This window comes from Anser anser, assembly GCF_964211835.1.
Source record: "Anser anser genome assembly, chromosome: 13".
NCBI classification, from domain to species: Eukaryota; Metazoa; Chordata; class Aves; order Anseriformes; family Anatidae; genus Anser; species Anser anser.
The window spans coordinates 5,481,228-5,507,363 of NC_139734.1; the positions used below are offsets into that span (position 1 = coordinate 5,481,228).

Sequence of the window (26,136 nt, forward strand, 5' to 3'; positions counted from 1 at the left end):
ACTTAGTTATTGAGTTACAGCCACGTGTGTATCCTGTGCAGAAGTATCTAGCGAACATAATCCCAAAGTCAACACACCATAAGACTTAATTTGGGGCAAGGAGAGGGGAAAACGATGACCTTGCATATTCTAGTAGCCTTTGGCATATGAGCTCTCATTAGACTGGTGGCTTCGGTTGGTGGGTTCATCAGGCAGAAGACTCCTTGCACTTATGTTCAGATCTGCCCTGCAGGGTTGGGGAGACCTTACAGGGGGATCTGTGGAGCTGCCCATGCCCCAAGTGCTGGTTCCTTCGCTGCAGAAGGGGTGGTCAGAGCTGGCCACGCTCCCTCCCAGCGCGCTCGCTGTGCTCCAAATGGTGGTGCAAGAGGGCAGCGAGCAGCGGGTGCGTGCCTCAGGCGTTTCTCTGCACTTGCAGAGTGAGGATCCCAAAGCATGTTTTCCATGAAAGATGTTTTAAAGGTTTCCAGTGAATGGCTAGAATTCAGGTCTGGGGGAAAAACACTGGAGTGCTCGGCAGGGGCTGGCTGCTCACAGGGCTGCCTCAGGCACGCTGCTGAGTACAGGCCTTGCCGCTGGTGGTCCGTGGCTCCCCAAGGTGGCTGGAACACCAAGGGTGAAGTCAGACGGCCACAGCTGTCAGCAGGGAGCTGGCAGAGCAAAAAAAGATACCAGTGAGAAGCAAAAGTGACTCGGGTTTTGTGTCCTGACCTAACTGAGGGGAACAGTGTATTGGTGCAACGGGGAGCTTGCAGACCTAGGCCTGTGGGTGCTTAAATAACTGTGGGTCCACACCGCCGCACGCAGACGACTTAGGGTGGAGTGGAACTTCTGTCCTTTTCCAAAGCAGAGCCGTGACATTTCCATCTCGCAGCGCTAGCAAGAGCGGAGCCCACCGCCCCGAGGCTGCAAGGCCCGGCTGAAACGCGTGCCTGAAGGAGAGGCCTGCGGCATGCAGAATTGCTCCTTTTCACGTGTCCGATGTTAAACACAAGGAACTGGAATCGGGAGGTGTTCGTGCTTGAGTGCAGCAGAAATTTGGTGGTCTGTGATTCTTTAGTCAAAGGCATCTCCCGCTCCGCCATCACGGCCGGCTGGTTGCCGAGCTGTGCCGTAAGGTGGCCGCGGCACATCACGCAGCCGGCCGTGTAACGCAGCGTGATCTATGATGGAAGACATAGGGGCTCTCTCGGGACTGGGGATTTAAAGGCTTTTTAGACACTTTGCATTGCCTTTCCCTTGTACGTGTCTGGGAGAGGTGTCCCTGTATGCATACATCTCATATGCAAATGTGTTTTGAGTCGCTGCGCGTTTTGTCTGTATTTAGAAAAGGAGTAGTTTGGAGAAAGAAGCCTCCAGGAAATGTCGATTTGTGCGAGCACAGTGGCTGTGATTTGGGGGGGAGGCAGGGGTGGGAATGAGGGGGAGGCTCACTGAGGTTTGTCTCTTCTCTTGTAGCATTTTGGGAAAACTCCAGCCAAGGCCCACATACAGTCAAATGAATCAGCCTCCCGTTTTGCCATAAGTAATTGGCAGCTTTAGCTGCAATGCAGTTTTGATGTATGGCTAATACACTTTTCCTAGGTTGATGGAGGGGAAACACTGCAGTAGCTGCTTGATACTGAGTTGGCCTTTGTACGGAGTCTTTGAGCTACTGGGGAGCCATTGTAGGCTTCTTCCCGAAAGGCTGGAATTTGCTGCAGATTGTGGTCGTGCTCGAGTCTTAAGGCTGTCATTGCTGTTATCAGCTGTAGAAAATACATTTCTTGTTGCATACAGGCATAGAGGGCACTCTAAGCTGGCGCTCAGCACAGGATTTCCGTGGAAGAGTCTCGTTTTGTAATAACTTCAGCAGAACATTCATGTTCTTAGAGGAGTGACTGTTCCTGTCCTGACAAATAAAGCATTTTGGCCTTCTCCTACTTCTGTAGCAAAATGAAATTCACTTGTTTTCTAAAGCATCTGGTGCCAATTCAGACTCAGAGCTTTCTGTGTCTGCTGTAGGATTTCCAGTGGGCTCGGAAAACTTACCAGACAAGCTCAGCATTCACCGCTGGAAGGATCTGGGGTAACTGGAGGGCTTTCTTGTCCTGGAAACAGGACATGTAGCAGTTGTCCTTGGCAGTCTAAGACTTGCCAAATGCCTTTTATTTCCTGTTGGAAGCATAGTTTTACATGGAAGGACTGTATTACTTACACGACTCTAGTATCTGTTGGTAAATATTGACTTTAATAACATACGCTTCACCTTAGCAGGATAACAACAGTGAGGGATAAATGCCCAGCAGTGAAACGTTTGTGTTCTTCACAATATTTTGTAAATACCACAGGTATTATTTTCATGTAGCATTTGAAAATACATTATAAACAAGTTACTTTGGGGATCCTGTAGTCATACATGTGACTAGTCAGCCTTGGAGTTTTATTCATGGCCAGGGCTTTGCTGAGCTAAATGCTGTCTAAACAGAGAAAAAATGAGCCTGGCCTCGAGGTATTCTTCCATGGGATTACCTCGTGTGGGCAGCATGTGGCCTTCCTCCCCCCAGTTGGCGTATGGGGGAAGAAAACATTCCCAGAGAGTGCAAATGTGAAGTCTTCCTGGGGGCAAGCTATTGGGTTGTCTCCACAGCATTTTGCACCAGAAATGAAACACAAAACAGTCTAGTTTTGCCTGCACCTTTGTAGGGAGCAGAGGGGACTCCTGGATGTTTAAAGATGGAAACACACAGAAAGCAGAATGGCATCTCCTTCCCATGCGTGCTTACCTGCACAACAGCACTCCTGCTTGTTTGGGTCAGTGCTCTGTGTGTAGCTGGAGAGAGGTTATATCCAGACCAGCTGGGCTGAAGTTTGCTTTCTCTCTCCAGTTCACTGGCCAAGTGTTTTATGTTTTCTTCAGCATAGCTTTAAATGGACATTGTTTGACCCTGTTCTGGAACGGAGCTGGTATTTCTACATGTAAGTAACCTTTTTCTTTCCTGAACAAGGTCACTGCATCCTGATGCAGTAATCCTCTGCCTGTGGGATAAACCATCCTCTCTGTCTGTGTCTCTGTCTCCGTCTCCTACTCTTATCTGTGTTTGTTCTCTCTTCAAGTGTGCATGGGGGGAGGAGAAACGAGGGGAGAGCACAAGTTCTGATTCTGGCCTGTTAAACTATGTTTAGAGAGAATAATGCATGGGTTGTGAGATGCGAAGGGCTGTTGTCTTGCAGAGCTGTTGCTTTGATACTTTATCCACAAAGCGAAGCTCCCGAGTCTCAAGTCAGAAGAGCCTGGGGATGAAATTACACCTTTGCCAGGCTCTGACAGGTTAAACTTTACAGAGATGCAGGTAGCAAATTATCCGCGGGCTGAATTGCAAAGGAGGGCTTTTAAACAGGCTTTAAAAACCTGTCGAGGAGATTGAGTGGATAAAAATAGTAAGTTCTTGCATCCTTCCTTTTGTCTGTCGAGCTAAAAGCCATCTGCAAAGGAAGGACCGTGTCATTATCCTGGTCTCAGCCCAGAGGGACCTGCGAGGTGGAGCCGTGCTGCTGGGGCTGGGACAGGGCAGCAGGGAGCTGGCAGCAGGACCCGGCCCTCCTGCTGCCTGACCCGTCGGACTGAGTTGCCTCCCTGCTTCCCGCAGTTTCTAATTTGTCTTGGATGTGTCCATGTGCTTTTTCTGGGGTCGATTTACACCACAATATAGCATTCATGGCCAGCCTGAGGTGTGCCCGAGGAGGTCTGGTTCACAACTATTTTCACTTCATTTAGGATGAGGTAGTGCGGCTGCCTGGGTGGCAGGGGCTGTGCTCGGCGGCCTGGAGGGTCTCTCCCAGTCCTGTGCTCCCGTGTAACCTGAGGTGGTGCCATCTCAACCGCATCAAGGTGCCAGTGATGTAATTTCAAACTGTCTGCTCTGAGCACCAGCCAAGTTGGGCAGGCTGCGCGTGCGTAAGATGGGACTGGCTCTGATCCCGTCTGCTTTCCCAACTAACAGGTAGAGGTTAGGCAGGGCTTGGTTCAAAAGCAAACCGGTTGCCTGAGCAGAGAAGGCAGAGCAGACGTCCTAGTGGCTGATAACATCTTTCACCTGCTCCAAGGAAATAGCCCCTCGGTTGCTGTGCAGCTCCGAGATCTCTTGAAGATAAGGACGAACAAGTAAGTTGAGTGATCAGGTTATAGGGTCTCCGCAAACGGCTTGAAAAGATGTCAGGCCCTCACTGTGGGTGGATGCTACAGCGATGGAGCTATCAAAGTAATGCATCTGGAATCATGAAGACTTGATGGTTGGTTGCTGTAATGCAGTACTTTTTAGCGGTTCGGAGCATTGCTGTGGTAGAGCACATGTCCTAAAGCTGGAAGTGGGCTCCCTTAGCTGTCAGCAGGACAAGACTATGCCAGACACCATGCCGGGCATGTTTCTGTGGGTACGGTTCTGCACTCACATGCCTTTACGGCCATCAAAACAAATGTGTGTCCAGTTTGTAGTGCGAGCAGAGGAGCTTAGATGGGGCTGTGCCCGTCTGTGGAGACTCAGCAGTGTCCAAGCAGTCCCTGTTCCAGGCACTAGAGACACCAGTAACAGCCACCGTATCCTCCTGGTAACATTTTGTGCCTTGCAATCATCCCCAGCTTATTGTGTCCCAAAATCCAGGAGTCTTCCCACAGAGTGCATCGCTGACACCATCTTTGCCCACATTTCAGCTGTGCCGCCTCTGTTGGTGAACCAGGCTCTGTAGAGTTTTGTCCAGTGTCTGAACGTTTTAATGGAGGAGGGGAAATTTCCAAATGAGATTAATTCATTGCGTTCTTCTGTCACTGCCTGTTATTAGAAGGATCCCAGCGAATGAGCTCGTACTGCTTCCTTTGCCTTACTGGTTTGCTTCTGCTTAATTCTGGCAGAATTGTTGGGCCCGGATTGCAAGGGCTGACCGTGTTGTAGATAAAACCCAGTCCCAGCACAAATTCCCAACCATCAGTTATGATAGCTTGGATGTTCCTAATAGGCTACATTTCAGAGCAGCATTGATTTTGATTTCTTAGTGCGACTTGTGATTTGCTGAGTTCCAGCTGAAAGCAGCTTTCCCCTGCCCTTAAAGGGTTGTCCTGGACCTGCCTGTGTTTGCAAACTGCAGAATCACAGCTTAAAAGAAGTCTTCTAAACATGTACAGCCGAGTGTAGTACCTTTCCCTTTGCACTTAGATTTAAAACCAAACGTCATAAAAACAACTTCCAGTGCTTTGATGTGGGCTCATCATTTTCTCATGGATGCTATTAATATTGCATGCCCCTTTGCTGCTCTGGGGCGGGTGGCAGCACTCGCTAGCAGCAGCCAGCTGTGAGAAAGGAGCTGTTTCCTGGTGGGGAGTGAAATTTAGGCCAGCTGTGGGTGCTGGAACCACATCTTAGAGGCTGTCCCTCTGAGCTCTCCCTTCCCGTGCTTTGCCTGAGACCGCAGTGAGCGGAGTTTCTGATACCCAGCATCCTGCAGCCTGCTGAGCGGCATTTCTGCCTTAACGTCCGTGCCTCAACGCTCAGGCGAAAGGAGAGCCTGAATCATGGTCACGTTGGGCTCTTGTGCTGTTGCTCCAGGAAGTCGATAGCCCTCAACTCGAGGGACTCGCCTGATTAAAGCCGTTTAACTGCAAAGTAGTCAGCAACAAATGATGCCCTTGCTTCGGTTTGGGCAGTGCTTGAAACTTGGCATCTCCCCCTGCACCCCTTCAGCACAACAAAACAAAGCAAACTCCGTACAGCATCCCAGGTGAGGTCTACATGCAGGGGATGTGTTTCTTCCCACGGGTTGAATTGTTTTGCAGTCAGGCTTCTGGGATCTGAATGGATTTTCAAACCCGTGTCAGAGCTTGGTGATGAGATTACTTCCAGCAAAAAATAACCTGTCACTGCTGCTCTCTTAGTCTGCATTAGCTATCTCACTGGGGGTTTCGTGACACAGCTGCCATCTCAGAGGGCAGTCCTTATGAAAAAGAATGGCCTTTGGCCAAATCCTGCCTCCAGTTATGTGGTCTGGCCCCAAGTTTTCGTTTAATTTACAGAACTGAGGTTTATAAAATAGCTGTGTTTAATACCTGCATCAATTCCCATCTCGATGTGACACCTTCTAAATAGCATTCGCAATAGGAACGTGGTCTCGAGCTTTCTGATGTTTCTCAGCACGCATTCGTCCTTTCTTTGGCTCCCTTTCAAGTTGTTCTCCCTCTCACAACCTTTCCTTTCCATGCAGAGCTCCTGAGGTAGGCATTTTGCAGGTGGCTGCAGGCGTTGGCCGGTCATCCAGGAAAGGGCTCCTGCCCTGGAGATGTTTCCTTGTAGGCAAGGAGGAGAATGCCCAGTTCTGCCATCCGAGCGGCTTTTAGAAGAATGGAAGCTTGGTTCTTGGAGGGCAAACCAAACCTTCTGCAAAGGCTTAGGAAGTGTAAGTGATTCATCTCCGTTTATACAATCTACTAGGATCCTATGTTGCACTTTAATGTAATGCCCTGAATCTGAATCGGATCGAGGCACTCTTTTACAGTTTGTGGCAGCCAAAGTCACGTTAGTGCTGATATAAATCCTAAAAGAGTGAACGATCTACCTGGGTAAGCATGGCTGAGATCCATCAGTAACACTGAAAACTCTTCTTCTGATAAAGGCCCCAGCTGTCAAGGGGGGAGAGATTTTGCTGATCTGGGAACAGCACAAGCCCAGAAAGCTGGCACGGCGTCTGCCTGGTTGGCCAGTCGCGTACTGACACACGTAGGTACTGCGTGGGAGCAGAAGACAGGAGAGGTTAGAACTGGGCTGCTGCTTGTCTTCCTCATACTTTTCTTCTGTAGAAACCAGTGGAACTAGTAAAAGGTGAAGGGGCAGAGAAACTTCTCTCTCCAGCTCACAAGTTGTCAGAGATGAGTGCTGTATGATATGAATCCTGTTTCCTACTTCAGGGATTGCAGACCCAGGTCCTTCAACAACTGGATTTTTCCATTGCAAATACCAGAACCACCATTTAACCCCCGCTGTGAGCATCTCTGGGGAGAGGCCAGGACTCAAATGGGCTGCAGAAGCTCCTGCACCTGTCTCACTCATAGAGGTGGGTTCTTGGTATTGAAGATCTTAGCTTTGACCAGGCTCAGAAGGTAATGTGCAGGAATGTGTGCTGGATAAGTCTGAGTAACTCATGTTGGGTAGGTGAGTTTGGATGTCGAGGCATGTGCGACCTGAGCTGGGTTCTCGGAGCTGAGCACTGCCTTCTGTATGCTCCTGAAGCAGGCAGTAATTTCTCTGCTGTGTTACTGAATCCCATCATATTCTTTGAAAGCAAATGAATCAAGTTATGGCCGTGGTCGGCAAGAAGTTTAGGGATAAGATGTTGAGCACCGGGAATTTGTCTGAAGGGTATCAGGGGAGTAAATGCAGGAATGGTGTGGCTTCAGCTGGAGGCCTCGCATGAAGAGCGAGCAGGCTGTGTGGTGAGGTTTGGTAGTGTTCTCAGGTCAGGTGGGCATTTCTTTCTGAAGGAAGCTTGGGAACAGTTTTGCTTTGCCAAAGAGAACTCAGAGGCTCTCTGTTCCATTGTCAGGTGGTGGTTGTTTATTACATGAAATCCTTGACAGAGAAAGGAATTTTTATGGTGAAAAGTGCAAGTGCCAAGTAAAACATGAAGAGAGAGTGACTTGAAATAGAGCTGGGGATTTCTCTAAGAAGCACAAATTCTGTTTTCAATGCATGCTTTAATGCCACATCTTAGATTTTCCTTGATAGCATTCCTACTCGATAGTATTTCTAATCAGCAGGCCCTTCTCTGTTCTCCACCAGTATTAGTTGCAGCTTAATGACATATTATATTGGTTCTTTATCACTCAACTTGTCAAGTCATTTATCTCTTAGAAGGAAGGATGGAGAGGAGAATTTATTGCCTCTCTGTCCCTTGATGTTCTGCAGCACACGCGTGTATTCTGCAAAGCCTGGTGCATTATCTGAAATTGCAGGCGATTGCACACCTAGAAAGGGAGGTGTTGCACACCGCCCACTCTGATAATCCAGCCAAGTCATTTTAATACCCCGTTACACTATATCCACAGAATTTGGTAGAAAGGGTATTAGTGAGAGAGCCGGATAATACACAGTCATTTCCGCTGTGCACACACACAATGCTCACACGCGCACAAATTGGATTTTGGGCAGCTGTTGCCAACAAGTTTCCAAAGGGGATTTTTTCCCCGGGCATTGGTAGGTGAAGAGTTGAGGTGCGGAGATTCTGGGGCACCAGAACAACTGCGGTTGTCTCTTCTGGGGACGGAGCTGTCACTGCAGCAGGAGGAGAGGGAGCCAGGGAGGGGGCCGCATCCCGTGCCAGCTGCCCGGAGGAGCCAGCTTGGGTTTGTCTTTAAGAACTGCAGGCGCAGCTTTGGCTGCAGAATAGACTTTAGTCCTTTGACTTGCAATGAAATGAAGGCAATTCATCCTGTCAGCCTGGGAGGAGGAAGTTCTGGGCTTGTCAGAAAAGTGGCGGTGGCTTAACTGATGCAGTTGTAAATCACCTGCTCCAGTGGTGTGGACGACTGGGTGTCAGGGCGCTCGAGCAAATTCCAGACTTTGCTTCAGTCCATTTTGTGCAGCTGGGTTGTCAAATTAAGTACCGCTGACTGCTGGAAGAGTTGGGCCTGCTTTAAATGTGTTGGCATCAAAGCTTAAATCATAATAAAATGTTTCCTAAGGAGAGTCTGGCCAGTGTCTTCAGCAGCCTCAGTCTGGATGAGAAGGCAGGAAGGAAGGCAGGTGAGTAGATCCCAGTCCTGGTGGTCTCCTCCTCGCTGGTGGGAGCTACTGTGCCTAGGGCCAAGCTGCACGAACGTGTGCCCAGCCTTTGTCACAGCTAGCCTGAATCCCTTCAGTGGCACATGGGGCCAAGTGACCAGATGCAGGAGGTGTAGAACAGGCACATCTTCCCTCCTGTCAGCTCTTGGGGGGGAAGAAGCCCCCCATTTCTGCATTTGGCAGAAGGGCTTTTGCAGAGTGTCATGCGGCTGTGTGCACATTGAGAGCATGGGGCCTTGTGCCCTCCCTCCCCAGAGCCATCTGAGAAGCTCCTAGGCCAGGATGGTTGCTCACTTGCTACAGCTCGCATGCTGTGCTTGGAAGCGCTGGTTGGTGTTCAGTCCGGCGTCACAGATTCACGAGAAGGGCAGATCCAAATTGCTTGGGGCACGTTTGTCAGAGAGCCACAATAATAGTAGGAAATAACGGCCACAGCTCATCTTCTACCTCTTCCAAGCCCTCCCCAGCCATTAGCTAATTAATAACCTGCTCGGGGTCCCTGGGAGATGGCCAGCTGCTACCTAAGGGACGGGAAATGCCAATTCCTCCATTTCATCCGGAGGCGGCACCTTCTGATGAAGCCTTCCTGAACAGTGGCACGTTCCCGTGAAAAGATTCTCATGCAAGCTGCTGACATGTAACTCGCTGAAAAATTCATGGCCAGGTCCAGTCAGAGACCTGGGCTGTCCCAGGAGCGTGGCCTGTGTCCCCTGGATTGCCGTGTGTCTGCAGGGAGGCAGAGCCCTGAGTACAGCACGGGTCCCAGGAGGCTGGGGATTCGTTACAGCGTAATTGCAGCCACTGAGCAGGGAGGGAATTGAGGCACGTCATAATTATGCAACTGGCCAGAGTTCCCGTGGTAAGTCGGTTACAGAGCAGAGAACATCAGGTTTCTGGCACTTCTCCACAGGAAGACAGGGTAGGGAGAGCCCTTTTCGTTTTGGATCCCATGTGGATGCTGAAACGCATGTTTCTAAAGACCCTCAGCTCCCCTGGAGAAGAACAGAAACGATGGGGACACCAACAGCAGGACGAATCAGTTTTTTGAAAGTATCGATATAGCTGAAGGGGAGGCTGCAAAGACAGAGGGATGTGGTCAGTGCCTGTAGCAAAGGCAGGTTCACTAAGTGCTGTGTACAGGTAGACCTGCCTCTGCAGAGAGGGGCAGGGTGCTTGAACACCGAAATACCGAGGTAAACACAGCAGAGAGTGCGCACCTTTATAAGGACAGCACAAACATCTGGCAGGTAGGACGTAGTGCTGCAAGCCGACTTGATTGTTCAGGGAAAGAGGGATGATAACGCTCATTTTCCGTAGGTCTTTATCTGGCCTGGGCTGCTGTGGTTGGTGGGTAGCTAACGAGTGTAGAAACACCAGGCCAAAAGATCTTGCTGTCACTGTCTTCAGCTGGCAGTGATTGCTCTTCTCTGGAGTGCAGGAGATGCTCTGTGGATTGAATCCAGACTATAGATTTGAAATACTAGGTATTGCGTGTACAGGGGACAGAGCCTGGGAGCTCGGGTTGTGTTCCTGGGCTGGAGAGCTCACAGCTGCTGGTGGTGAGTGCTAGGCAGCAAGAGGAGCTGGGCTCCTGGGCTGGACGTCAGGGACAGGTGGTGGCATGCGTTTGTTTATCTTGGTATTATGTCCATAAATTTATTAGGACAATTTGGACTAGTAATTTAATCTGTGCATTGATTTCCTAATTTACAAGCTCCTTGCAGAGTGGTGCCTGCGTTCTGGCCAGCTCAGGTGAGCTCTGCTCAGCTTCCCTTGCTGCAGCCGAGCAGTGTCTGGTCGCAGAGGACAGGCTGCGTGGCGCGCTCTGCAGCCTTCTGTCCCTTTTCTCCTCTAGGCCAAGAGGCTGAGACTCGGCTTTCAGCAGCTGAAAGCTCAGGATCCTGGTCCTGGCTCTGCAGACCAACGTGCGATTTGTCTAACAAGGACGCCCCGATCGCTCCGGAAGCGTGCCCCACCGGTGCGGCAGGACTTGGTGTGCGTGGCACGCGCTGAAGGTACCCCCGGCTGCCCGCTGCGGGCCCGGGCTTCGCCTTCACGCTTCCCTTGTGCGCAGGGCTCATGCACTTACTAGCTGGCACCTTGGCGTTTGGCCCCGGCGTGGCAGGCAGCCTGCTCTCAGCGTGCTGAGCCTTGGAGCTTGGCTTCAGCAGGAGCGGGAGGACGATTTGGTCCTTTGCATGAGCGGGACTGAGTCAGAGGGGGTGGGCAGCCAGGACCTTTTGCTCACAAAGGCAAGGAAGTGGAATTCAGTTAGTTGTTAAAGGAGTGTTCAGCTCCTCGGGCTGGAAGGGCCCGGAGAAACCTATGCTGCATTGCTGGAGTCTATTCCGTGACTTCGCTGGGGATTGAATAAGGCTCTGAATGTGTTGAGGTCCTTGCACTTTTAGCCGTAACGCTGATGCTGATAAGCAGAATTGAATTAAACGATAATAGAGGAAAGAGCTGTCTTCCCTGTGCTGATATCTGGTTTCTCCTGATAGAAGTGTCTGCATCTAGATTATTTTAGGTTTTGTTTTGTTTTCCCATGGTATCATACTCCCTTTAATAAATAATTTGTGGTTCTTTGTGACAATTTTCTTTACTCCTGAAGAGAGGAGATCCAGTTTCATATCCCTTCTGGCTTTGAGGTGTGTAGTTGCAAACAGCTTCTACCATCTCTTTTCTTCCTAGCATTGCCTCTTGTTTACAGTTGTGCCTGTACCTTGGGAGAATTTTGCTTAATGCAAGGTAAATATTTGCTCTTTTCTGGTACACCAAGGTTTTATTGCCTTATTTTGTTTCTGATGGCAAACAAGAGCTGTTTGAGATGCAAGGAATGATTAATTTTGCAGAAGAACCTTCAACTCTTAGAAATGGGAGGATGCTTTCTTCCAGGTGTGGAGACTAAGCAAATGGGATGGCTTTTTCATAGAGGCTGCTCTTAGGCTTCCCTCTGAAATCCAGCACAAAGGGGGGTGAAACTACCCTGAACACTCGCTACAGTACATCTTTGGCTAGTTTTCCATGTTGTTTCTCCTAGCCCAGGTCTGTGTGCTGCCCTGGGGTGAGGCAGGTCTCTGACCTGCTGAGCTGGGCCAGCACAGATCGGGATGTGAGCAAATCTTGTTTGTTGCTGCAACTTGTGTGACCTGGGGCCGTGGCACACTGATGAGAAGGGCTGGCAGAGGTGCATGCTATCAGCATAAGCTCTGAGGACATCGCTGGGCTATCGTGACACAGAGCCTTGCAAAGGGAAGGCAGTGGTTTCTTCTTACTCTCTGGCTCAGCGTGGAGTTGCATTGCTGCCTGCGGCACTCTGAAATCGCCTGGAGCCTCCCATTAGGGCTAGGTAGCAATTTGGTGGGTTAGCCTGCTGTCTTCCCTTCCACCGAGACATGCACGTTGCCTTCTGTCAAGGCCTTGCTTGCTGCCAGCAGTGACCAAGCAGAAGTGCCGTATGCTGATGCTCTCTGACAAACACGGGCAGTCATCCCTCGGGTGCTCTCGGCGGGGTTATTTTCCTCGTCCTTTCTCCTGGCGTGTGACCCAGACAGCGCTGGTGGCTGGCAAGGTGGGGATGGAAATGTACCATTGCAGGGAGCGTTGCTGGTGGCTCCTTTTCTGTCTGAGCAGATAAGTGTCCTTTGTGACCTGGTAGGCACCAGCTGGTAACTGGGCTGGGTCCCTACTCCCCATAGCTGCTGCTCTTAGGGTCGCGTCTTGGTGTGGCTCTTGGCTGCCCTATAGGACTTGGATACCTCAGGGAAAAGCAGGCATCTGCCGAAGGCTGCAGGTCGGGGAGGAGGTGACAAAAGGCTGCTGGTACAGCGGGCTGATGGGCAGCCCTTCCTGCGGGGTGGGACCCACGGGGTGACCCTGTGCTGCCGAGGACCCTCGGATGGCTGTTCTGGGTCCCTTAGCCCTGCCTCAGGTGTTCCCATGCCTCAGGCAGGTGGCATGGAGGCTGTAGGGCCTCACCGGCTCTTTTGCTCTACAGATTTCTTAAACCAGCCTCAGGGTGGACGCAGGGCCAGGATGTAACCTCACTAGGGACAGGCTCAGTCGATGGCGATTCGTAGATCACAGCTAGCCTTTGCGACCTGTGAGTTAGTGTGGTTTTACTTTTAGTGTGTTCTGTGGTCTCCTTTTGGCTGTTCCAGTTTCTTAATCAAAGCCCTTTGTCTTCTATGGCCTCACAGGGGTATAAATTTTGATGTCAGTGATAATACTTCGTCGTCAAGTACGTTCATGGCTTCGTATTTGCATGGCCCTGCTGCCAAGCAGTGCATGGCTCTGTATGTCAGCTCCTGTCAGCATAAAGTGATAACACCTTGGGTTTTGTGAGTTGTTGGTTTTTTGTTTTTGTTTTTTTTAATCAACAGCTTCTGTTTGCCCACTGACCTCAGAGCAATTTTTATTCTGCATTTCCAACATTTGGTGGCATTTCTCTACTCTAAGATTGTCTCTTAGCACCGCAGCTGGCTCTGCAATCCACCTGGAATCAAATTGCCCTTTGATGTGATGGCACAGCGGTGAACGCGGCTGTAGGACGGCTGGCAGCTCCTCCTGCAGCGCCTGGCTATTGCCAGCCTGTTTGTCTGCCGAGGCCGTGCTGCAGAGATCCTGCTTTGCACAGGAGCATCCTCAGTCACCGCACTTACCTCGTTATTTACTTCCTGGGGAAGCTGCATCATCAGGCGTTGTCTCCATGCTCCCTGGGTTCCTCTAACCACGCTCTCGCTCCCTCCAAATGCCGTCGCTCTCCTCCATGCTGAACGGCTGCTTCGGGGGCCGTATGTTTGGAGGCATTTCCCTGGAGCTGGAGCCTCACAGCCCCCCCGGTAAGACCTGGGTGTCTGGGGCTGGTGTGTGTTTCTCTGGGGGACCACGAGTACCTCTGGGGTCACACCTGGACCCTGTGGTGCACGGCTCTGTAACCAAAGCATTTACTCTTTTCTCTGCTTCGTGATTTTGCCCGGACAATAGTGCCTTCAGACAGGTTCATTTTGTCTGAGATCAAACAACGTATCAGCTGTTCTTGGGTTTGTTGGTGTTTTTTTTTTTTTTTTTTAGACACTGTCCCTGGCAACAGCGTCTTGCTCATTTCTCATAGTTTTCTGCCACTTTCACCTCCATTTTCCTTTTCTTTTCCTCCTCAAGAACAGATCAGTGTACAGGCTTCATTTGTGCTTCTGTTTACCTTTTTGCCTCATCAGCCCGGAATTTCCAGAGGTTTGATGCCCCCCCTTGCCTCTGCGCTTCCTATTTTCTCTGTACCTAGGTGATGTTTTGTGGACTTACTCTCTTTCTCTTCCTCACTTGCTATCCAGGTTGTTGTGTTGCATGTAGTATGTGCCAGCCAACAACGTGAGGAGCTGTCATATTTCTGAAACTATATTGACTCTTTATTAGGTTCTTTAAAGTCTGGTAGATCTGGAGACACAGACACCATCTCCCATGTACATTAGTGGCGGCTGCCGCGTGTCTGTTGGGATGGCACCTGGGGTGGACGGGGGCTGTGGATGTGTGCATCTTGTAGCCTGGTACCAGGAACCCCGTGAGCTGGCAGTGGCCCTCCGAGCAGCTATAAACTATACATTTATTCTATATTCATTTCATACCTAAAAAAATCCTGCGTTAGTTTACTTAAATTTACTTCTAAGGCCTGAAATTGTTGTAAATGGAAAGTAGGGGGTGTCTAAGGATGGAATCTATTTTGGGTCCTGTTGTCCTCTTTCCTCTTCCCTCGCTTTTATCTGTTTGTTTACTCGTTTCTGTACTTTTTGATGGTTTCTTATTTTTGCTGCTTTCTTTGACCCGACGGAGGATTGCATCAGTGTCAGCTGCTGCTCCGGGAGTTTGTACTTTTGCAGGGATTTGCGTGAGGACTTCCGGCTGCTCAAGAAACACATACTGAGCAGTGGAGGTGCTTCCCTTCCAAAGGAGCAGGTACTGGTGGTTCTGCATCCTCTGCGCAGAGAGCCTGAGAGACAGCGGTACGCCGCTGTGTTGTGAACAGACGTAGCTTGGCGCTTGTCTGCTCCTATCAGAAGATTCCCGTGTCCTTGTGCATCAGCGACTTGTAAGGGCGCTCCCAGGTTCTTCAGAGAAGGCTTCTTGGGCTGTACAGAGCGGCTGCGTAGTTTGTGCTGCTGGAAAGTTGCAGGAAACAAGAATGAAACACAGACGTGTGAAATACCTACTGGCTGCTCCAGCTACGATTTATAGCACGGACACGTTTCCAGAACTAAAATGGTCCCTGCTGGCTCAGGCACTCTCCCATCCAGTGACTGAGGCTGGGATGCCCTTACTGCTGGATCCCACCACCTTCTGGGGAGGTCGTTTCATCCTATGCCAGGCCCTGTGTTCTTGGCCATGGGGTGCTGGCTGTAGGCAAAAGGCTCCGTACAAGCGCAGAGGAACTGTGAGTGGTTCCTGAACCCCTTTATTTTCATGTAGGTGGTCAGAGGACAGAGATCTGCCTTCCTGTTGTGATGCGAAGTCAGACAAGAAGTGGGAACAGAGCACTACTCTGGGGCAGAGGATTTTCTTTGTGTTTGGAGCAATGACATGCTAATCACTGAACCCCTGTTATAACAAGATAAAAATACTGGTCCGTCAGGGTAGCCGAGAAAACAGCAGATTCAGCATGTGGATCTTGTTTTGCTTTGTGCGTGTCAGTTTCATTTCTCCCCTGACCTATTTAAGAACAGCATTTGTGAGTTTCCTCTCGTGGTCTTCCCATCCTTGTGCTCTGAGGCTGGGGTCTCGCAGGCACGTGGAACCAAGCACACACAGCAGCCGCTCCGTTCCCCCTCCGCCTGCCACAGACCCACAATACCCCCGAGGTAGTTACGCCATTATGCGCGATAAGATCACTAACGTAGCAGGCGAATATTATATATATGAAGCTAGTCAGCTGTAAATAAAAGGCCTGGCGAAGAATAAAAGGCAAAACGTTGTCCCTGGGGAAGCGAACGGGGATGTGAATGCCTTCCTGCCCTAGTGCCCTAAAGAGACGATGCAGAATCTGGAGCGCATCCACCTCCTGGGCAAAAGGCGTGTGACAGCCGGGCTTCGGTCACTCCTTACCTGCAGGCAGGAGCTGTGTCCTTCCAAACATGACACAGTGCAGTCTTGGGACAGGCTGGTGTGGCAGGTCTTCTCGTGGTGGCGGTGTCAGTCTCTGCTTCTGGCATTCGGACACCTGGAAGTTTGTCCCATGCTCCCCTGATTTGGGGGTCTTTGTCTTCAGCCACAGGAGCAGAGCTGGCGATGCACTCCCTGTCCTGTATTGTTCCTTCTTGGAGTGGGGTTCACCTCCCCGCTCTGGCTGGCAGTCCTGGGCTGGCCTTGGGTAAGTCTTTTAGATGTCTGCTTCATCCTCCTCCTCTATCACATGGGTTTAAATAGCGTTGTTTACTACGACGAGTTCCTCAGCTCACAAACCAGGGATTGCAGAGGCAAAATGAGCTGAAAGGTGACTGGCAGGTGCTGGAAAAGGGCAAATGGCTCTCACCTACACTTACTGGCATTATATTCCTGCTTCCTCAGCTTTCCCACAGTCACGCAGTGGCTGCTGCTTTGGTTTGTGCGTGTTTAGTGGGGCACGGGCAGTGCTTCAGCACCACATCTGTCCTGCTCGTGTTTGTCATGGCACATCTTTTGTGAGTATGGCAAGCAGAGAGTAAACTGTGGAAGGGCAGAGAAAGCACCAGCCCTGCAGAGAATATGAGGAACAGGGAAATTGGTCCTTTTTTCTCCTTTTTCCCCCTCTCTTTCTTCTTCCAAACCTTGTTTGATGCTTTTTTTTTTTTTTTCCACATAAAGAAAATGCAAGCCATCACAGGCAAGATGCCAATTGGCTTATTAAAGGCAGTCTTAATGCACTGGCTGGAGTTCAGTAGGAATTTAGGGTGCCCATAAAGTACAAAGTCAGGGACTTTATATATACATTGAACTCTTATTATGGAAGTCCAAGCAAGGAGAGGCTTCCATGGCTATAGTTTTAATGGCGAGAGAGAGAACAGTGGTGGGAGCAAGCTTAAACTTGCCAAAACACGGTTACTGTTGTGTTCTCTGCCCAGATCGATGACTTTTCTTTTAGCCCAAGTGTAGCTGGGGTTCAAAGCTGTGCTGGAGAGTGGCCCAATTCAAGGCCTCTTGCTGGTGGCTCGTGGTGCTGTCAGCCTTCCGCACAGGTGCTACGTGGTGCTGTGCCTGTGAGTTGGACACAAGCCCCAAGTGCGTGCACACTAGAGAGGCACAAGAAATTAGGAAGAGAGGATAAAAGGGAGAGGAGTATGGGAAAGATGCTTGCAAGCTGTCCAAGGCCGGTGGAAGAACTGGCAATTCAACCTGCATGTCTTGAAGCTGTGTAAAGAGGCAGGCAGGGACTTCCTAGCAGTATGGAGTGCTCACGTCTCCTTACGTGGTTCCAGGTATGTTGCTGTAAGGGAGTTTTGCGGAGGAGAAGACACGCGTGATGTGGAAAGTAAGAGACATTTGCACTAATGCAACACCACAGCATGGCTTCTCCTGGGATATTTTCAGTTATAGGTGAAGCATGCATGCCAGTCTGGTGCCTTACTTTTATCACGCCTTCACCAGAGAGGACGAGGGAGGGTTGATGAATGTTTCACATGCCAGGGTGCAGGGTGCTCTGACTTGGTGCGGGGAGGAAGCCCGGCTCTGGGTTCTGAGGATTGGTGTGAGCCTTTGCCTTTCCCCAGCGTCGTCACAGTCCTTTGGTTAAGCCACTGCAGAGATGCTGCTCCAAAGCCTCCCATCTTTCCCAGATGTCAGTAAGAAAGCGTGAGTTGGAAGCACTTTGGGGATGCAAGAAGGAAGGGGCCTGGGCAGGATCGTTGCCACGCTAACATGCCGAAGTCACGGCAAGCGGACTGCTTGTGAGCATTTCTCCCTGCATGGCTTACGGAGGGGCTGGCTTCTTGTAGCTGTAGTCCTGGGCAGTGCTTCAGGACAGACTTGAAGTTGCAAACTCAAATCATTGTCGTGGCTATTTTAGTCCAAGTGATGGGGTTTTCACTGCTGGTGTGACATAGCCATCCCCAGTAAGTAGCCTTTCTTGGTTTAATTTTGACTCCTCTCAGCAAGCAGAAGTGAATCTGAGACACGAGCTCTGAAGTGAGAATAATGAAGTCCATACAGACAATTACTTCAGTGTATTTACAGCGATTTAAATCTGCACTTCATTTTTGCACAGAAGCTTTCATGTGTAGGCAAGGACGAGGGGTGCGAGCTGGTGGAACGGGGGATATTTGATAGGCACGACTGGCACGGGGACATCCTCTTCTGCTTTGCGGAGCCCTTCAGCTGTGTAAATAGAAAGCAAAAGGGGCGGAGTGGTAAGAATTTTGGGTTTTCCTCACATCTGAATGCCTTTTTTGGTTTTCTTCCTTGCTTCTCATCAGCCTCAGGGAAAGGTTTACCAATATTTTTAAAAGAGGCAGCCCGCAGGCTGGGAGCTCCCCGCTGGCTCTCGCTGGGTGGCAGAGGAGTCCCAGAGCCCCGGTCTGCTGGCGTGCACCACCCGCAGCCCTTCCCTTTGTCACGGGAAGCTAAGTTACTTCTCTGATCCTGAGAGTTATCTCAGAGTGTGTTTCTTACCATTTTAAAAGCCGTATACAGTGGGTGTGTGCTGTAGGTGGCCCTGCAGCCATTTCTCCGTCCATCGTCTTGTGCCCTGCTGCACTCACTTCACCCGCTGGAGTGTACTGCCTCACTCCCTGGGCTGCTGTGAGGCTTAATTAGCGAATGCCCAGATCCGGTTTCAGTGTGGAAGGCGGCTTCTGTGCCTTCACTCCTTCCCCTCCCAGGTCATGGGACCATCCCAAAGCTCACGCGGTTTAGTGAGTGGCCAGGACCCCAGTGTGAGCGTGGGTTAAGAGGATCTCTTTTGTTTTGACATGATTAAAACACCCACAAAGCAAAAAGGTCGGGCCTCAGCCCCATCCCGGCAGGCTGCAGAGTTTGCTCTCCCTGTTTTTTTGCTGCTACATCGAAGCCTCGGTAGCCTTGTTGGTGTTACCTCGTACACTCAAGTGCTGCATAAGCACAGCCCGTAAACTTATGCCAAACTTTGAACATCCCTGGCTTTCATGATGGAAAAAAGCCCATACTTTGCTTTTTGCGTGCGGCTTTTTTAGTGGGACTGGGTGCTAGGAGTCTGCAGAGCAGCAGCAAGCTTCTGCCACGAGGGAAGCGGTGCCTAGAGCGGATCGGGTGAAGGGACATCGTGAGACAAGCAAGGTGCATTTTGCTAAGTGCTGCATCTTGTTGCGTTGGCAGTTTGTGAAGAAAGGGCCAACAGAATTGTTGAAAGAAGTACAGTTAGGTGGGCTAAGGGTTTGGAGAGATGAGATCCTGGAAGGCTGTCTATTGAAAAATTCTGTGAAATGAGAATTAAGCAGAAAGCGAAGTGTTTGCAGGTTACTTTGATCAGTTTTGACAGACTCCACTGCTTCAGTCTGCTCCTGGCATTTAGCAGCTTAACTGGGGGACTCTTGGGGTCCAGACAAAGGACTGAATAATTTAAATCTGAAGAAATGTGTAGTAAAGTAAGACCATTAAACTGACTGTTACTGCATTCACATCCTTTTGTTCATTTATTTGACATTATTCCTGCAAATGAACTGTCAAGAGGGACTTTTAAACCAGTATTAGTGAGTCACTTAGTAAAACTCTTAATGCTGCAATTCATAACAGAAACTTGATTCTCAGCCTTGTGTTTATCCCATCTCAGAAAAGAAACAGTTACAAGTCCCTGTGACCAGGGTAGTTTTGACTGGATACAACCCGAATTCAAAATACCGCCTGCATGCAGCTTATGAAGGCCTGTTCAGAGGCCAGAAGTCACTTGTCGCAAGTTTCAGAGAATAACTTCTGAATATACTGGAGGAAATCATAAGCTGCTTACAGGGTGTTTGCAAACAGAAACAGAGAGTACATTAATCAAAGAAATTACAGTGTTTGAATGATTTGCTCAGCCCAGAGCTTGTTTACCTGCCTGTGAGGGGAGCGCCGAGGCCTAGTTGGCAAATGTTTGTATTGTGCTTTGAGACAGTCCTGTGAAAGGCAGTATGGAAGTGAGGCATATCTTTTAGAGTTTCTAGGGCTGTAATTCCCCCCATAGTTTGTGTGAATGCTGCCGTTTTTTAGGGCAGTAAACAGAGGCGAGGAGCTGCTGTCCCATGGCACATGCGCGTGGTAGGCCCCGGACAGCGGCCCTGCCTTGGGCAGATGCTGAACATGGTGGCCCTTGTCAGAAACACATCAGGGAAATACTTTACCATACCCACGTTTTGTGGAGAAGGCAGCAAGCCTCTCACATGGCAGTAGTGAAACTCTTGACTGCATCTGTTCTGTGCAGCTCACCAGCTGCGCTTCCAAATGAGCTTTAAAAGGGCTGCAAATGAACACGTGGATGGAGAAAAACAGATACAGGCCTCCAGCAACTGCGCTGGAAAGTACTGTGTAAATACCTTCAGCTAATATTTAACAGAGTATCTCGGTACTCAATACCTAGAAAGAATCCTTCTCGGTTACACCACCATTGATTTCTGGGAAACGGATGCCTATTGCTGGGAGCAGACTTTGGCCCATACAGCTAAGTAATAAAATAGCTTTTTGCAGGAAGTATATTTATAAACAAAGAGCTCTGGGGAAAAAAAGAGCATTGCGTCTTCAAGTTACATTTGCAAAGCTACTGCCTGAATATTGGCATGGCTCCTTCCAGTCGAGGGATCTTAGAAACAGTTTTGCTGCATCACAAGCTGCAATAGTATCTCTGAGGCTTTGAAAATGAACCCCAGTGTCTCTGCAAACAGGATGCTCTTTGTGAGTTTTAATTGGAACCAGTCATGTCTGAACGCTGCAGACTTGGAAATAACGTGACTAACCTAAGAAAGCTATTCAAGACCTATCTGCAAACAGTATTCCCCAGATACACGCGGGTGAAGAGCTGACTGGGATAAAGGCCCAGCACGAGATTTTGCTCTGAACTTGAACTGAATTGAACCAATTTTTTGCATGTGTGGTGTTCTGAAGACATTTGGGTGCATTAAGTATCTTCCTCTCCTTTCCCTAGCTTGGCAAGAACTGGATGCAAAAAATATTCTAAGGCAGGTTTTTGCAGAGGGGGAATTGAGTCATGGAGAAGCTGAATGCCCTGTATTTAAAGTCCGTGTTTGTCTTTACCCTTACAAAACTGATGGTAGGAAGAGGTGGGGTGGAATGAAAGGGACACTGAATTTGTTCCCTGACCCTGTAATAGTTGCATTGAAGTCACCGACCTGGTTGAGAATTTAATTTCAGTTTTTCCACTTGGCCATGAAGCCCTAGCTAATGTACTTGAATATGTTTTTGTTGCTGTGTTTTCAGTAGAATAGTCTGCTTCCTTAAATACTCCCTTAAAGTCTTTGGCTGTTGTAAGGAGCTTTCTCTGGACATAGGTGTTGGGCATCCGCCTTTGTTGCACGTTACTGTCTTACCAGTTTGTTTTAAAAGGGTTACCAGCACCACCTTGGCTGCTCTGATGGGGTCTTGGAGGAACGAGGTGAGAAAATCCTGATGATTGTGCGCTCCATCCTCTTGGCAAGCATGAGCTGGGCCCTTCCAAAAGCTGTCCCTGAGGACAACCTGGGTGGCTGCTGCAGCTCTGGCGCGGGATGGCAAAGTGCTCTGGTAGGTGTGCTGTCACAGCGCTCAGAAGCAGGGTGCGGTGTTTCACAGGTCTGTGGGGAGGTTTTGCCAGGCCCTCACCTCCTCCACAGAATTGTTCTGCAGTCTCAGTTCTGTTTTTATTTTAAATTTCCTCCCTAGCCCTCAGGGCTGCAGGAGGATTCTAAAAAATGTGACACGAGTGAAAACCAACACCGTGATGGCTCCCTGGATTTGCAAGAGTTGTGGAATATTAGCTCAGAAACCCTGGAAGTGCTCCTTTCCCTTCAGTCAGTCCTGTGGATTTTGCAATCTTTCGGGCGTGGAGTACCTTACTCTACAAATTCAGCATTATTCTCCTAGAATTTGCAATTCTGATACAGGTGGGAGGTTGAGTTTTCTTTTCTCTTTCTTTCTTTGTCTTGCCTAGACGCTTGCTTTCAATAGCTTCTTAGGAGAAGGTCTTCAGTGGATTATGTGCTGCTTATGTGCTTCTTGGCCCTCCATTCTTTGGAGGTTTTCTCTAAGTTGGAGCAAATCAGTACAAAACACTCAAATTAAATATGATAGTGAATCTTATTTTGCCATGATGCAGTGGTATATGGAAATTCTCAAAATTAGAATGAATGGAAGAGCAGATGGGCTCTGATCAGGAAAACCATAAATTTTAAGTCTCTCAGTGTGTATTGCTTTGTGGTTTGCTTTAGTTTTCCTTTAGACCAGCTTTAGGAAGTTAATATGAACCATTAAACCTTTCAGGCTATCTTCCCCCCCTCTTTTTTCTTCTGGTTTAGAAGTGAATAAAAGAGCTTTGTACAGTTCTTGAAACTGAGCCTGAAACAGCTCTGAACAAAATATAGTGTTCCTTTCAAGATCTTGGAAATAATTACATCATAGGCAAATTGGGCCAGAAACCGTTAATGGTATTCTTTGTGGAACGAAATCCCATGGGAGGACCTATTTCAGCAGACTGGCATTGTTTACAAACAGATACAGTGACAGATACAGTTGTCCCATTCTGAGGGCAGCTGAAGCTTTGTGCCATATAATAGACTTCACAGAATAAACGTCTTGCTTTTGATAACAAGCTGAAGACGTGCCTTGCTGCTTCTGTGGTCGCCCTCACGCTGATGATTTTGGGGAGCGAAGGCTGTCTTTGGCACCAGAGAAGTATTTGTAGGTGGGTTAAAGAGCAAATAAAAGTCTGTGAGGATTGCTTGGTATTGAGAGAGAAAAGAAGAGCATCCCAGTAGCGTGGCTGCAGGATGTCTGCCTGCTCAGAGCACGTTGATGGTGCAAGCTGGAAGATGCTGCGGATGCAGAGCCTTGCTTGCAAAGGGCTTTCTGGAGCACCATGGCTCTGCTGGGCAGTCCTCCCTGCTACCTTTCAGTCCTTTTCAATGCTGGCTCTTTTTTCCTCATTACTGGAAACCCTCTTGCATTTCAGGACAGAATCACAAAGATTATTAATGTTAACTGTTTGACCTAAATATACAAAAGCGTTTAGTTCTCCAGGTAAGTAGGCTAGTCTGTACTTGAAAACCAGATCAGCAGAAACCCTCGCCTGGGCATAACTCTTGCTACTCCCTGACGGTACAAAGCACGTTGTTGCCTACATACGTGCTTCCATAGGCAGCTGAGCCCTATTCCTCTGCCATCACAGCCAGTCTCCCAGTAGGTCTCTATCTGGGTGGCTGGGCTGTGTCGGCAGAGCCCTCTTGTGGGGACCGGACACATGCCAGTGGACCAGAATTTTCTGTGCCCATCGCTTCTGTGGTTTCCCAAATGGTGTGTTCCAAGCGACAAAAGCATCTTTCTGTCTGACAGCTGCCTCCAGCACACAACTTGGTTAGCTAAGGGTGCGTGATCTCTTCCACGCTTCCAGGCACAAAGGCGAGGCTCTGGGGACCACCACCTGGTCGGTGGGTGCCTGAGTTTCAGCCTTAGCTCTCGTGGAGGTGAAAACTCAACTGGAGGTAAGGTCTAGCAGTCCACAGTGGCCTTGAGACCAGCAGTAGACATCCCCTTTGGCTGCTGAACACATTGTTGATCTGCTAGTGAAGCAATTGTTTGAGGTCTCCCGAACTTTCTGAAGGCAAAGTCTGCCCAGTTAACTCAGATCACTGATATAACACAAACCAGTTGATGAAGTCAGCTGGGAAGAGTGCTCATATAAACTGCTCTCCCAAGGGAGGTGAGCAGACAGGCGTCAGTGATGTCTTTAGGTATGTGTTGGTGAATCGAGATCTCCAGGATCCCCGCTTTGCGCTGTGTGTGCTGGGGAGAGGGCTGGACCAGCTTTTGCTGGGGTTGTCAGTTGTGCGACCTTGGGGACGGATCCTGGGATCCCTTGGGGATCAAGACATTCGGAAGCCCAGCTTTGTAGACCCAGGGACTAGTGCAAGACGGAGATGTGATGAGTATGTTTCCTGTATTGTTCTTATCATTAGGTGGATGCTTTGAATCCCAGATCTGTTGTTATGGGATCTTGTCTAGATGGAATTAAAAACAAATACAGTAATTAAAAAAAAATAAAAAATGATTGTTTTATGTGTAGTGATTTGAAAATGGTAACAAAGACTAAAATGTCCACGTCATCATGAAAACCAGGCTAGAGTAAACCTCTCTACATTTTTCAGTTGGTCATTTAGTTTTTATACGGAAGGAATTCTCAAGTAAGGCAACGTGGGTTTGATCATCCCCTATTGATATATCAGCCGGAAATCCTGGCAAAATTTCAGCTGTATCGAAGTAAATGCTATTCTAGAAAGCTTTAACCTCAGTCTTGGAAAAAAAAATAAAAATAATTAAAAAAACAAAAGAGGCAGCTTTACCTGACTGAAGTGAGTGCAGCAGTGCTGTTACCCATCGAGATGCAGGACCTTGTTGTGTAAGTGACAGTCACTGTCTTTGGCTGATACTCCTGAAGAAAGCTATGACTTCTGCAGCTAAAAACATGAGTTGCCTCATCTCAGATTTAAGAGAGGAGCTGCTGACCGCACTAACGTGTGTTGTCTGTGAATCAGCACACGGGAGGATCCATCCGACAAGCACAGTGGCCTGCATGTGCCTTCCATAAATGGAGCTACATTCATTTTGGAGGGGTTGGAAGGCAAGGTGCTTGGAGAATTGTAACCTTTAAAAATATGCACTAGAGCCCACATCACATCTGATCTGTTTGAAATCATACTCTATTTTCAGGTCTTAAAACAGTCGGAGTTCATTTTACCAAGCACTGCTTGTTTGTTAAACCAGCTGGTTAATCCAGGCTTGAATTTTAATATTTAAGATACACTAGAAAGATCAGTAATTTCAAAAGCAGTACCTGCCTTGTGTTTCCCCAACTTGCAAATCTTGTATAACAATTTCTGGGTGTTTTTTTCCTTAGATCAGTAACCCTGTTCTTAGGGGGTCAACAGAAGGCTGTACATGTCCCTTCCTTTTGATGTACCGTGCTCAGGACTTTATGGTCCTGTTTTCAAAGCTCTGCCACAAACAACCGTACAGTACCCATGTGTGAACCAGAACAGAAAGAGGAAGACTTGAATGTTTTCAGGATGCGATCGTTTTCCTGCTTAGATTTTGACTGATTTTAAAGCAAATGCTTTGCTCATTTTTATGTGCAAAAATATTTTTAATCGGTACTTCTGAATAAATTTCCTTTGGCAAGATGGTTCCTTTTGAAACCCCACCCTCTCAGGAGTAAACCCTCTGCAAACACAAAGTGGGGAGGGAACAGATCTTAATGCTTGCTATCTATACCAGCCCAACATCCACCCTCTTTCTTACATTATATAAATGGTCCACTAGGGTACAAGATAGTTTTAATAAGTCATGTGAATTTGGCTTTGGAGGTCTGGTTCTAGAGGAAGGTTTGGTTTGTAAACAACTGCATGAAGAAAAAAGTTGTAAATATTTTTTTAAAAAAGACTATGAAAGACAAAAAAAACTTTATTTTTGAAGTGGTACAATGATTTTTAGGAATTAGTCACTGCACGTATTTATAGCAAACAACAGTAACCTTATTCAGAGCAAACCTCTAACAGACAGGCTTCCTTATTCCAGCAGAAGGCTTTTTTCTTTCCTCTCCACCCCAGGACACCGGTCTTGGCATCCTCCCTTGACAGGCATGCTTTCTGTTCTGCTTTTGCAGGAGGCTCTGAGGGCTGCTGAAGATGTCCGATAGTCTGGATATTGAAGAGAAACCTCCAGCCCCACCGTTGAGAATGAACAGCAACAATCGCGATTCTTCAGCACTAAACCACAGTTCAAAACCGCTCCCCATGGCCCCTGAGGAGAAGAACAAGAAAGCCAGGCTTCGCTCCATCTTCCCAGGAGGAGGGGATAAAAGTAAAGTATCAGCAGTGCGAACGGGTGGCTCCATCTTTGTCTTGCTTTCTGTCGGTTGCTGTGTTTACTTTCTGCCTCTGTTTTCTTTCTGTTTCAGTTGCTGAACATGGTAATTAAAAGTCCTTCCAAAGCCTTCTGTTCCAATTACTCTAGTAACATGTTTCAAAAGAGGAGGAGGTGTTCAGTCAGTTACTTCTTGTCTTTGGGAAGCCAGTAAAACATGCACACACGTTGTGCGACTTGCCTTTTAAAAATACCTCTACAGTTAAGTTGGGGAATCCTTTTCTTTGGGTTTCGCTTT

General features: G+C 48.7%; 1 protein-coding gene across 5 annotated transcripts in view; it reads left to right on the top strand.

Annotated features, from left to right (window-relative positions):
* PAK3 (p21 (RAC1) activated kinase 3) overlaps window positions 1-26,136 on the top strand; it is a 180,396-nt gene that overhangs the window by 112,700 nt on the left and 41,560 nt on the right. For 4 of the 5 annotated variants that reach the window (XM_083797398.1, XM_083797397.1, XM_083797399.1 and 1 more), the window contains one exon: window positions 25,639-25,835. In XM_083797398.1, coding sequence (XP_083653524.1) covers window positions 25,661-25,835 — 175 coding nt within the window. In that variant the 5' untranslated portion in view covers window positions 25,639-25,660. Of the gene's footprint in view, window positions 1-25,634; window positions 25,836-26,136 lie in introns of all 5 variants that reach the window. The other variant, XM_083797400.1, reaches the window with a different exon arrangement.